Genomic DNA, 14,164 nt, shown 5'->3' with positions numbered 1-14,164 from the left:
AAGATATTTTTTTTCCTTTTTATAGAAAAACACCACTAGAGGTCCCCATACCACTGGCCCATAATCCTGCCTGGCTGCAGCATCATCTTTGTCCACAGGCTGGGACAAAGTTTAAGTTTAAGTGAGGGTGGTACTAGCACTCCTCTGTGCTCACTCCTGTCCTATCAGACTGCATCATGAAAACAGAGAGGAAAGGGTTATAGAGCAGCCTGCAGTGATTGGATGAAGAGATCCAGCACTCAGGGCAGAAGCTGAGTCATGCAGAGCGAGGACATGCCCCCTTCATAGCACAGAATGACAAAACAAGTGAGCAACAGATAGCAGGTATTTGTGAGAGAAATAAAGGTGCTAGACACATAACAGTTATATGATTAGGAAATGAGTAACATATATATTTTTTTGAGGGATATGAAAGTTATTATACAAAAAATATACAGCTAAAACTTTGCATGGACATAAGAATTCATACAAAATTTGATATGACACATCTCAAAAATGATCTCCTGATGGATCTTTTGGATATTTTCCTATCATTTTATTTGCTATATCTATAATGGTCCAGCATTAAAATGTTCCCCCCTCAGCTCTAAACCATGGGATGCTCCCTAGAGGTTGCTGACACTTGTCCTCAATGTTGTCAGATCCTACAATGACGATCTGCTCAAAATTGGTCATTAAGAGACCATATAACTCAATAGTCAGCTAAGAACAGGATATCAGGTGTTATTCTTCCCCACAGGGTGCCCCGAGCTACTAAAGTCCCAATAAATAAATCATAAAACATAACCTATTACAGTTCCCGTCATATTACATAACCGTCACACAGCTTCTCCATGCATGCTCTATTTTTATACAACTCTTTCTCAACACTTCAAATCAACAGCAACAGATTTAGCCGTATTTACCGAAACACAAGGCGCTGACAGATACTGCCGTTTAGTGAAAAGGTGCAAAGTTCTGCTCAAGTGGTACTAGTAGGAGACGCTTTAAGGAGATCCTTTTCAGGAAGGAGCACCCATCTACCAGCCCGGGTGGAAGGAGGGAAATGGGGGGGGCAGGGGACTGGGCTGTGTCAGGCTACCAGGAAGCAGGCAGACGACAACTTTCTAGAAGTGGACAGGGACAGATTGGTGCCACCCCCCCCCCCATCAAGAGACAGAAAAAGACAGGAGGGGCTCAACCTAGTGCTTGGGTCTGGGGTGGCGCCGCTCGCCGCTCGATGGTGGTGCGCATGCGCCCGAACCATCATGCGTCTCACCGTGCGTTCCACAATCTGGACGCGCGCTGAGCGCATTGACATTGTCCAAGGTCTCCAAACATATTTCCTGGCACACTAGGAGTTGTAGTTATGCAAAATCTGGAGGTCCACAGTTTGGAGTCCACTACCCTATTCTGTAAATAGAGTATATGTTTTTTTTAAATGCCAGGATACCTCTTTAAAGTCTTACGTGCAAATGCCAGCAGATAAAAAAAGATTCCACATAGGAGAAACATTTTTTTTTCCAAAAAGCAAGATTACATTACTATTCAATGATGTTGTACCAGTCGGTGGGGCTGTAACAACTACACATTAACTTTGATTTATGTTACAAAAATCAATAGAGTTTTTATTGTAGAATGTCTGCAGAGCGTCTCCTGCTGCATCCCCACGGCAACTCTCCCTGGTCCTGTGATCCTGCAGCTTATCATAGGGACGATGGATCTCATAGAAATCAATTTGAATTCACCTTTAATTGTTTTAGTGCAGGTTAGACAATGTCTGATTAGGTGTCACGAGGCATCTCTATACTACTACTAAGCTGGTAAAGCAATGAGAAACACCGGCTTGGAAGTCCTGGTGTTTAACTTTAGCCTCTGATAACACAAGAACATCGTAAAACACACTAAGTGGCTTCTACTCTGCTGTAGAGAATTAGATTATGTCTAGCGCAGAACCTCAGGGGCGGGGCATGATAAAGGAATTCAAAGAATGCATCATGTACCGCCCCCACGGACCAGTGGTCCAGTAACCAAAATCTCCCTATATGTTTCATATTACAGTGTCCTGTTGAATTGTCTATTTTAGATGAGTACAAATAATAAGAAAGCCCTCTCACATGGTCCAGCTTCTATACCAGCTGGAGGAAGAGTTGAAATTGGCAGTGGAAGTTACCATGATCTGGGGTCAACTTGAGCAAAACCACTTGACTAACAGAGATGGGTCCTGAGCTTTCATCCCGTCTCTGACATTTCCTTGTCTGAATGCCATATAATCCCCTCACATAGTCAGTTTACCCTTATTTTACCCTAGGCCACCAGGCCTTTTATTCCTGGCCACCAGGAATAAAACACAGACAACTCTGTGAGAAGCTATGCCAGTGCCATGGTTGGGGTTTCAGGCTTTTTGTCAATATGTGAATCTAAAAATTGTCCTAGTTCTGCAGCCCTCTTCAACCATAGACCCCCGGAATTAATATAAGAGTTTTTCTAGACAACGTTAGATGGACAGGGAATACTTTTAAAGCCTCCATCATCAGGAAATATTTATAGAGTCTTATTCTTCTACCCTAGACCACAAGGAAATAATACTGTAAAACAACCTCACTTTACTACCTTTAGTCCTCCAGAGAATAAAACTAGAGCCTCCCTTTACCACCATAGAACCCCAGGAAATAATATTGGAGCCTCCCTTTACTAAGTTAGACAACCAGAGAATGATATTAAAGCCTTGCTTTACCACCCTAGGCCACCATGGAATAGTATTATAATATTGAAGCTTCCCTTTACTACCTTAGACAACTGGGGAATAATATTTAAGTATCCCCTTACTACCCTAGACTTCAAGGGAATAATATTAAAGCATAACTAGACCACCAAGGAATAATATTAGAAACTGCATTAAACCGGGAAAAATACAAAAGCCTCACTTTACCCCCCTAGACCACCAGGGAATAATATTACAGCATAACTAGACCACCAAGAAATGCGTGTTAAGAAAAGGGGTAGGGGATGGGGGGGGGGTCCCTTTAGAAGAATGGGATTTGGTAGGTCCAATGTTTCTCTTCTGGTACATTTGGTGTCAACTGTCAAGGTAGTCGGGGGACCCCCATACACTTTAGGTTGTTGTCCAGTCTCACTGAAATCAGAGGGTTCAGCTAACAATAATCGAATCTAACTAATAGTCAGGAAATCGCATGCAGTATTTATATCATGATACATTTTTCTAATACTAGAGAATGTAATAAATGACATGATCTCCATAGCAAGAAGTTTAACCTAAAAAATATAGTTACGAGCTTAAAAACAGAGAAATTTATACGACTGACAAGCCCCGCCCGTTGTCTCTGTTCTACCTCATACTCCGCCATTGTCTCTGTCTTACCTCATACCCCACCCCTGTCTCTGTCCTACATCATGCTCCACCCTTGTCTCTGCCTTACCTCATACCCTGCCCTTGTCTCTGTTCTACCTCATACCCCGCCCGTGTATCTGTTCTACCTCACACCCCACCCTTGTCTCTGTCTTACCTCATACCCCGCCCTTGTCTACGTCTTACCTCATACCCCTTGTCTATGTCTTACCTAATACCCCGACCTTGTCTATGTCTTACCTAATACCCCGACCTTGTCTCTGTCCTACCTCATACCCCACCCTTGTCTTTGTTATACCTCATACCTCGCCCTTGTCTCTGACCTACCTCATGTCCCACCCCCTTGTCTGTCCTACCTCATGCTCCACCCTTGTCTCTGCTCTGCCTCATGCTCCACTTTTGTCTCTGTCCTACCTCATGCCCCACATTTGTCTCTGTCCTACCTCATGCCCCACTTTTGTCTCTGTCCTACCACATGCCCCACTTTTGTCTCTGTCCTACCTCATGCCCCACTTTTGTCTCTGCCCTACCTCATGCCCCGCCCTTGTCTCTGTCCTACCTCATGTCCCACCCTTGTCTCTGTCCTACCTCATACCCCGCCCATGTCCCTGCTCTACCTCATACCCCGCCCTTGTCTCTGTCCTACATCATGCTCTGCCCTTGTCTCTGTCTTACCTCATACCTCACCCTTGTCTACGTCTTACCTCATATCCCGCCCTTGTCTACGTCTTACCTCATACCCTGCCCTTGTGTCTGTCCTACCCCATACCCCACCCTTGCCTTTGTCCTACCTCATGTCCCACTTTTGTCTCTGTCCTACCACATGCCCCACTTTTGTCTCTGTCCTACCACATGCCCCACTTTTGTCTCTGTCCTACCTCATGCTCCACTTTTGTCTCTGCCCTACCTCATGCCCCGCCCATGTCTCTGTCCTACCTCATGTCCCGCCCTTGTCTCTGTCCTACCTCATACCCCGCCCTTATCTCTATCCTAACTTACGTCCCGCCCTTGTCTCTGTCCTACCTCATGCCCCACCCTTGTCTCTGCCCTACCGCATGCCACACCCCTTTCAGAAGGCATTAAATAGGAAGCCCTCTTAGCTGCCAAAATCAGCATAAAAAAATTAGCAAAATTGTTTAATAAAATAGAGGCTCCTATCCAAAATGTACTGCAGTGCTATACTAAAAAATCTGCCCTTAACAATATAAAGAAACAGCTATGACCCCCAGATCCTAATAATCAAATTTGGTTTTAAGTCCGCTTAACATTTTCTACCCAAATGTAGCATCTCTTGAGTTTTTCAGATGTAGCAGAGCTCAGCTCGTTGTCAGATCACAATGTGTTATTTGTGGCTTTACATAGGACTGCAGGTCAAGCTACGCAGTTAATGGCACTGACTCCAGTATTCACAAGGAAGAAACAAAGCAGACCCCAAAGAGTTAAATAGCTAATTCAGCTCTGCTGCATGTGTTCCAAACAAAACCATCTATGTTCCAGAAAAGCTGTGGCTGAGATTCCCCATCTTATTCTGTTAAGGCAAGGCAACATTCTCCAACCGATCAGCAGCCGAACATGTCTGTCTGACACCAGCCAACCCTGATATCAAGATGTGTTACAATTGATTTTTATAGGTAAAACTTGCTACTTTATCATTCTTTTTATCATGGCACACAGTCAGCTCTGCTACATCCAGTCTGCAAAAGTACCAATTTACAGCTAATGACATTAGGAATTTTTTTAAATTAAAACGCTAACCATTAGATGCAGTAAATCTGAGTGAAAATCCCAAAAGTAGTTTAAAAGCAAATTCAACTCGCCATCATTCCAATCTTGCAGAGCACAACTTTTAATAACCGCAAAATCCGTGTCTCCTCACACTACACCACTAAACCTGCTTTTTTTTTTTTTTTTATATCATTCTCATTTACATATCCATTGACTTTATAATTTCATTACTACAATTAACCTTGGAGCTGCAAGTGTTTATGTGCACAGATGTAGTAGAGCTGAATTTGTCATTTGAATTGTTGCTCTCACGAAGCCGGGGGAACTTCTCGGAGTTAAAGTACTGTATTGCAGTAGGTCTACAAGTCTCACGGAAAAGTACAGTTAACACTCTGTGGTACTGTGAGTTGTGACCAATGACAAACTCAGCTCTGCTGCTTGTGTTAAAAAGGCAGGTTTAAAAGGATACTTCGGTGGAAAACTTTTTTTTTTAATGAATTGGTGCCAGAAAGTTAAACAGATTTGTAAATTACTTCTATTTAGAAATCTTTATCCTTTCAGTACATATTAGCAGCTGTATGCTAAAGAGGAAATTATTATTTTCTTTTTGAATTTCTTTTTTGTCTTGTCCACATTGCTCTCTGCTGACACCTCTGTCCATGTCAGGAACTGTCCAGAGCAGCATAGGTTTGCTATGGGGATTTTTTCCTCCTCTGGACAGTTCCTGATACGGACATCAGGTGTCAGCAGAGAGCACTGTGGACAAAACAAAAAAGAAATTAAAAAAGAAAAGAATTTCCTCTGTAGCATAAAGCTAATACGTACTGGAAGGGTAAAGATTTGTTAATGGAAGTAATTTACAAATCTGTTTAACTTTCTGGCACCAGTTGATTAAAAAAAAAAAAAATTTCCACCGGAGTACCCCTCTAAGTATAATGAATGCCTATATTTAGGCATATCTACAGCATAGTTAGGAAGAATAATACTAGGTCTAAAATGTTATACAATAGTTACTAAATAACATGAAATGCTAACAAAAACAATAATAAAATAAAAATCATCATAATAATCATCTTAAATATAAAATTAATATAATTAAAAAAAATTATGTTATAATAACAATAAAATATAATAAAATAAAAGTAATAATGATATATATATATATATATATATAATAAAAAATTATACAATTTATATAAATAATAATAATCGTAATAATATAACGTAAACTAGCAATTATTGTTAGTAATAAGAATAATAATTTATGTATGTTAAATCTTTGTGTATTACAAAGGCTAATAATGTACATCAGTGTTTCCCAACCATCCAAAGGCTGTCCGGGAAGGCTGGGAGTTGTAGGTTTGAAACAGCTGGAGGCACCCTGGTAGGGAAAGACTGATGCAAGCTAATAAAGAGAAGATCTTTTATGTAAAAAATTATATAAAATTATAGCAAAAGAACAACTTTTATATAAATGCAACAATATAAACTTGTATAATTATTATATATATAAGCAAATATAAATGTAAGAATACATTTATAACAACATAAACTTGTATATATATATATATATATATATATATATATATATATGTATATATAAATGTAAGAATATGTTTATAACCATATAAACTTGTATAATTATAATATATAAGCATATATAAATGTAAGAATATATTTATAACAATATAAACTTGTATAATTATAATATATAAGCATATATAAATGTAAGAATATATTTATAACAATATAAACTTGTATAGTTATAATATATATAAGCATTTATAAATATAAGAATACATTTATAACAATATAAACTTGTGTAATCATTATATGGAAACATATAATAATAGCAACTATAGCAATGATGTAAATGGGTATAACATAATACATAACCATAAAATCATAACAAATAATAAAAATACTAATAAGAAAAAATAAATAATAAAAATAACCATAAAATCATAACAAATAAAAAAAATAATAAAAATAATAATAATAAGAAAACATTTATAATAAAAATAATAATAATAATAGTACAGTCCAATGCAAACTGTCTTGTACCTTTTGCAGTTTGGCTTTCCTGGCATTGTGGACAAACCTGCGCCCCAGCTTCTTGGCATACCAGATAGAGGCAAACATATCTGAGATGTGGGGTTCAAGGAGCTGGATGTGAAGGTCCCAAGTGCTGAGCTCTGGATCTGGAAGGAGGCTGGAGATGTTGCTTTCCTGCTTACACTGAGTGGGAAGCCTAGATAGTCAGTCTGCAGGTATATTTACATACTGCCAGCAGGGTGTCTTCTGTGATGAGGCATCTCTGTACCCAACTCACATCTAGTCTACTGCTAAGTGCTTGTCTGCTGCAGTTCTGAAGCAGAGGATGAGGGTGATGATGAGGATTGGAGGTTGGTGCTGACTACTACATATGTGGAAGAAGAGCTGTGAGGGCACAGGAGCCGCAGCAATGCTTTATACAGAGTCACTATAGTGATGGCATAACAATGGGAGTGATTTTTTTTCTTTCGCCCAGACTGGGGGGAGATTTAGGAAAACACATTTGCTTTTATAGACTTGCAAAGCAACTTCCCACAGCTATAAAGTGCGATACAAGCTACATTAAACCAAATTGTTCATTGCCTTAATAGATGTGAGATCATTCTGCAAGAGTGGGGGGGAACGCGGAATCCTCTCCTAGGTTTAGGATAAGGAGGCTGGTGAAATGTATCCGTAGGATGGATAAAGACTTGGACAATAAAAAAAACTTGTAGTCATAAAAATAGTAACGTAAAGCAATAGCGCCTTAAGAAGAAATTTTGGAATAGTATTGTTAGCCATTAGCGCATTAAGGTATCATGATAATAGAATACAAAGGATACAATAGTGCATTAAGGTATAAGTGACGGGGTGATTATAGAGTAGTAGAATAAAATATAGTAATGGAAAACAATATAGGGATAAAATACAAAGTGTATTAAGGTATAAATGATGGGGTAATGATATAGTAGTATAACAGAATATAGTAATAGACCATAATATAGTAATAGCCCGACCTACCATCGCCCCGACATACAATAGTTTTAACATACGATGCCGGGGCCATCACATAAACGGCTATCCGGCAACGCAGACTGCTTCACCTGCCGCCATGCGCTCACTCACCTGTCCCTGCCGCTCCGGACCATCCTCTTCATGCTCTGCTGCATGGCCATTGCTCTCTGTCGTCATCAGGTCACCGTGCACGCCGTCCCATCATCCAATAGGAGCGACGTGAAGACGGCGATGCAGAGCGTCGATCCAGGGCAGCGGTGACTGTCCGGAGAAGCAGAGACACCCGGGGACCTGATGAAGGTGATGGGGAGCAACGATCCAGGGCAGTGGTGACGTTCCGGAGCGGCGGAGACACCCGGGGACCTGATGGGGAGCGAGGATCCAGGGCAGCGGTGACGGTCCGGAGTGACGGGGACACGTGAGTATAACATTCTATGTTACTATTGCACGGATCCCTCAACATACGATGGATTCAAGTAACGATGGTTCATTTGGAACGAATTACCATCGTATGTTGAGGGATCACTGTATAGCAATAGAATACAAAAGTGCATTAAGGTATAAATGGGAGGACAAGTATATAGTAATATGGTAATAGGATACAATAGCAAACTGTGCAAATAGGTAATAAAATTCAGTATTATGCATTATTGCATTAAAGGGGTATTCCAGCCAAATACATTTTATCCCTTATCCGAAGGATAGGGGATAAGATGTATTTGGCCGGAATAACCCTTTAAGGCATGATATTAATATAATAGAATAGTGCATTTAGGTATAAAAGTTATATAACTGCACATTAAAGTTCAAACGTAATAATAGGAATATGTCATAATGCATTCAGCTACATTTACATGTCATCTTTTAGCCTCATTTTGAGCCTGAAAAAACTGAGCAAAAAGCAAAAAAAAAAAAAAAAAAAAACTAAATACCCTGCATTTTCTTTTAGCCATTTATTGCTCAAAATAAGACAAAAAAAACAGGGTGTGAACCTAGTGTTAAGGTTTAATAGTAATATAATACAATAGTGTTTTATGATATCATAGTTATACAGTCAAACCTCTTTGAGAAGACCAGCCAAAATACTCTGGTACTCTGTATACTGTAATACCCAGGCACTGCCAGAAACATACCGATAGGTGAAAGGGGCATCTTCAAAGTCGGCAAGAGGAAAAAATACTTTTGAATTTGGTGCTCCCTGAGGTATCCAGAGGACAGAATGAATCGTCTCACAAGTAGGAAGTTCAATTTTAGGAGTGTTAATTAATAAATAAATAAATAAAAACAAATAATGGACTACGTGTTTCAAAGTTATTGCAACCATCTTCCACAGGTACATCAAAGGGGTATCTCTCGTACTTCCTTAGACAGTTCATGGAGCATGTGCTAACCCATTGCTTCATGGATCAGGGCCCTGTTCTAGAGAGAACAGGGGTCCCAGAGGTCGGACCTTCGAGGATCAGACATTTATTCCCTATCCTGTGGATAGTGGACAATTTTTTTGGGTCTGGAATGGGAATACCCCTTTAATTTGGAATTTAGATTGTGAGCCCCAGTGTAGACAGGGACTGATGTGAGTGATGACAATCTATGTACCGTGTTCAAATACAAAAGAGAATGAAGCGGCACTCCAGAAGGATTCAATCCAAACAGTGTTTTATTCACTATATTCATTATATTTCATATATAAAATAAATATATAAAAAAAAATTATAAAATATGGAGACACAAAGAATCCCTAACAGTTCTATATTATGGACTGTAGGCAGAGCGGATACATTTGATGGTACTCTGTAGGTACTCGCCCTTATATAATGTACTGTCACACAGTGTACAAATAACCGTACCATATTGTCCCTCAATATATATACCATACAGCATTTTGCCCAAATAATAGAACTGTATAAAGGCAAAATAACAATAGACATTGTTATCCAATACAGCCACCAACATAATCTGAAAAACCAATATACAGCACAGTGCTGAAGTGAATGCCACCATACAGGACTCGAATAATATCACCATGCAGAGCTCCGATAAAACCACCAAACATAAGGTAATCTAATGCTATACCATGTCTAAATGATAATGTTACAAAAATATTATTAAGATACAGTCATAAGTAGAGTGTACAGAACATTCTGAAAAAATTTGGTTTGTGGCAAACAGGTTCTCTGCAAAATCGGCAATGAAATAAGCCTCAGAACATGTGTATAACACTGTCTAAGAGCTCTAAAGCCCTGTTAACACTGCTATGGTCACCTAGGAATGTATTCAAGTAGTTTAAAAACATTTTTTAAGGCTAGGTTAAAGTTATAGTTACAGTGACACTTGGTAACCTATGGAAACTATAAGCTTGTTTGAAAACACATTGCACATCAGATTTTTATAAATAGTGAAGCTGCATAAAGTATCCCTGTTTGTAGATGCCTACCAGTGTTAAAATGCAAACGGGTGTGTCACGATTCGGCTTCCAGGTAGTGGATCCTCTGTGCCAGAGAGGGATTGGCGTGGACCGTGCTAGTGGACCGGTTCTAAGCCACTACTGGTTTTCACCAGAGCCCGCCGCAAAGCGGGATGGTCTTGCTGCGGCGGTAGTGACCAGGTCGTATCCACTAGCAACGGCTCACCTCTCTGGCTGCTGAAGATGGGCGCGGTACAAGGGAGTAGGCAGAAGCAAGGTCAGACGTAGCAGAAGGTCGGGGGCAGGCGGCAAGGTTCGTAGTCAGGATGGGTAGCAGAAGTTCAGGTACACAGGCTTTGGACACACTAAACGCTTTCACTGGCACAAGGCAACAAGATCCGGCAAGGGAGTGCAAGGGAGGAGACTAGATAAAGGCAGGGAGCAGGTGGGAGCCAATTAAGCTAATTGGGCCAGGCACCAATCATTGGTGCACTGGCCCTTTAAGTCTCAGAGAGCTGGCGCGCGCGCGCCCTAGAGAGCGGAGCCGCGCGCGCCAGCACATGACAGCAGGGGACCGGGACGGGTAAGTGACCTGGGATGCGACTCGCGAGCGGGTGCGTCCCGCTGTGCGAATCGCATCCCCAACGGCCAAAACAGTGCAGCGCTCCCGGTCAGCGGGACTGACCGGGGCGCTGCAGGGAGAAAGACGCCGTGAGCGCTCCGGGGAGGAGCGGGGACCCGGAGCGCTAGGCGTAACAGTACCCCCCCCCTTAGGTCTCCCCTTTTCTTTGACCGGCAACTGCCTCCCCTGGGATGAGGACCCCGGGAAAGAATGGAGGGTTTCCTCAACGGCAGGCAGTACAGCAGGAGTGGGAATGGGGAGGGAGGGCAGAGGGCGAAGCCGGGCACGGGGCAGTGTGACACCAGGACGGGGGCCATGAGGAGGCACAGAGGTTTGCCTGACGGGACTGGGAGGGGGGGAGAGGCACTTCCTATGGCAGGCAGAGTCCCAGTTCTTTATCTCCCCGGTGGTCCAATCAAGGGTGGGGGAATGAAGCCGGAGCCATGGCAGACCGAGGAGGACCTCAGAGGTACAACTGGGGAGAATGAAGAACTGAATCCTTTCGTGGTGGGGTCCGATAGACATCAGGAGGGGTTCTGTGCGGTAACGCACGGTGCAGTCCAATCTGGCTCCGTTGACCGCGGAAATGTAGAGCGGTTTGGCGAGACGGGTCACCGGGATGCAGAATTTATTGACAAAGGACTCCAAAATAAAATTCCCGGAGGCACCAGAGTCCAAGCAGGCCAAGGCTGAGAGGGAGGAGTTGGCTGTAGGAGAAATCCGCACGGGCACCGTGAGACGTGGAGAAGAAGATTTAGAACCAAGAGATGCCACACCCACGTGAGCTGGGTGCGTGCGTGCGTTTCCCAGGCGTGGAGGACGGATAGGGCAATCCACCAAGAAATGCTCGGTACTGGCACAGTACAGACAGAGATTTTCTTCTCTACGGCGATTCCTCTCTTCCTGGGTCAGGCGAGACCGATCCACTTGCATGGCCTCCTCGGCGGGAGGCCCAGGCATAGACTGCAAAGGATGCTGTGGGAGAGGTGCCCAGAGATCTAAGTCTTTTTCCTGGCGGAGCTCTTGGTGTCGCTCAGAAAAACGCATGTCAATGCGGGTAGCCAAATGGATGAGTTCTTGGAGGTTGGCAGGAATCTCTCGTGCGGCCAGCACATCCTTGATGCGACTGGATAGGCCTTTTTTAAAGGTCGCGCAGAGAGCCTCATTATTCCAGGATAGTTCAGATGCAAAAGTACGGAATTGTATGGCGTACTCGCCAACGGAAGAATTACCCTGGACCAGGTTCAGCAGGGCAGTCTCAGCAGAAGAGGCTCGGGCAGGTTCCTCAAAGACACTTCGGACTTCAGCAAAAAAGGACTGGACTGTGGCTGTGGCAGGATCATTGCGGTCCCAGAGCGGTGTGGCCCAAGACAAGGCCTTTCCTGAAAGAAGGCTTACTACGAACGCCACCTTAGACCGTTCTGTAGGAAACAAGTCTGACAACATCTCCATATGCAGGGAACACTGAGACAAAAATCCACGGCAGAGTCTGGAGTCCCCATCAAATTTGTCCGGCAGGGACAAGCGGAGGTTAGGAGCGGCCACTCGCTGCGGAGGAGGTGCAGGAGCTGGCGGAGGAGATGGTTGCTGCTGTAGCAGGGGCAGAATTTGCTGTAACATGGCGGTCAACTGCGACAGCTGCTGTCCTTGTTGGGCAATCTGCTGCGATTGCTGAGCGACCACCGTGGGAAGATCAGCGAGACTTGGCAGCGGCACCTCAGCGGGATCCATGGCCGGATCTACTGTCACGATTCGGCTTCCAGGTAGTGGATCCTCTGTGCCAGAGAGGGATTGGCGTGGACCGTGCTAGTGGACCGGTTCTAAGCCACTACTGGTTTTCACCAGAGCCCGCCGCAAAGCGGGATGGTCTTGCTGCGGCGGTAGTGACCAGGTCGTATCCACTAGCAACGGCTCACCTCTCTGGCTGCTGAAGATGGGCGCGGTACAAGGGAGTAGGCAGAAGCAAGGTCAGACGTAGCAGAAGGTCGGGGGCAGGCGGCAAGGTTCGTAGTCAGGATGGGTAGCAGAAGTTCAGGTACACAGGCTTTGGACACACTAAACGCTTTCACTGGCACAAGGCAACAAGATCCGGCAAGGGAGTGCAAGGGAGGAGACTAGATAAAGGCAGGGAGCAGGTGGGAGCCAATTAAGCTAATTGGGCCAGGCACCAATCATTGGTGCACTGGCCCTTTAAGTCTCAGAGAGCTGGCGCGCGCGCGCCCTAGAGAGCGGAGCCGCGCGCGCCAGCACATGACAGCAGGGGACCGGGACGGGTAAGTGACCTGGGATGCGACTCGCGAGCGGGTGCGTCCCGCTGTGCGAATCGCATCCCCAACGGCCAAAACAGTGCAACGCTCCCGGTCAGCGGGACTGACCGGGGCGCTGCAGGGAGAAAGACGCCGTGAGCGCTCCGGGGAGGAGCGGGGACCCGGAGCGCTAGGCGTAACAGGGTGTATCATAAGACGCTTTTTGAAGATGGCTTTTTCAAGCGTTCCAAAAAGTCTCTCTTTTTGGGAGTAGCAACAAGATTGGTTATGGTGTTCTCAAAATAGTAATAAACGTGTAGGCAGTGGTGGACTGGTGGGAGTTGTAGTATGCAGCAGACTGCAGGCAGTGGTGGACTGGTGGGAGTCGTAGTAGTCAGTGGACAGCAGGCAGTGGTGGACTGGCGGAAGTTGTAGTAGGCAGCAGAAAGGACAGCAGGCAGTGGTGGACAGGAGGGAGTTTTAGTGGGCAGTAGACAGAAGGCATTGGTGGACTGTTGGGACTTGTAATAGCCAGCGGACAGCAGGCAGTGGTGGATTGGTGGAAGCTGCAGTAGCCAGCAGAAAAGACAGCAGCAGGCATACAGGAGGAGGTATTGAACTGGAGGGAGTTATAGAAACTAGCGTACAGCAGGATATGGTAGACTGGCGGGATATGTAGTAGGCAGCAAACAGCAGGTGGTGGTAGTACTGTCTAAACAATGGCATATGGCAACATTTTAAATGCCTTACTGATCCATGCCTGATTCATT

The 14,164-nt window shown here is 43.9% G+C and overlaps 1 protein-coding gene and 1 long non-coding RNA gene across 15 annotated transcripts in view; one reads left to right on the top strand and one right to left on the bottom strand.

The window, feature by feature from the left end:
• The window catches only part of LOC130358298 (uncharacterized), a 45,025-nt gene extending 44,323 nt beyond the window's left edge, over window positions 1-702 (top strand). The window contains exon 3 of the long non-coding RNA XR_008889456.1: window positions 26-702. This is a non-coding gene — a long non-coding RNA (uncharacterized LOC130358298). The remainder of the gene's footprint in view (window positions 1-25) is intronic.
• DLG2 (discs large MAGUK scaffold protein 2) overlaps window positions 1-14,164 on the bottom strand; it is a 1,357,480-nt gene that overhangs the window by 602,550 nt on the left and 740,766 nt on the right. Inside the window, exon 1 of one of the 14 annotated variants that reach the window (XM_056561374.1) lies at window positions 7,139-7,559. The exons of 12 other annotated variants lie outside the window; for them this stretch is intronic. In XM_056561374.1, the coding sequence (XP_056417349.1) occupies window positions 7,139-7,216 (78 nt within the window). In that variant the 5' untranslated portion in view covers window positions 7,217-7,559. Of the gene's footprint in view, window positions 1-7,138; window positions 7,560-14,164 lie in introns of those variants that run through there. One more of the 14 variants, XM_056561378.1, reaches the window with a different exon arrangement.

Source organism: Hyla sarda, chromosome 2 (genome assembly GCF_029499605.1).
Source record: "Hyla sarda isolate aHylSar1 chromosome 2, aHylSar1.hap1, whole genome shotgun sequence".
NCBI lineage: Eukaryota > Metazoa > Chordata > Amphibia > Anura > Hylidae > Hyla > Hyla sarda.
Note: the sequence above shows the minus strand (reverse complement) of the source record. Positions and strands in the feature narration are given on the sequence as shown.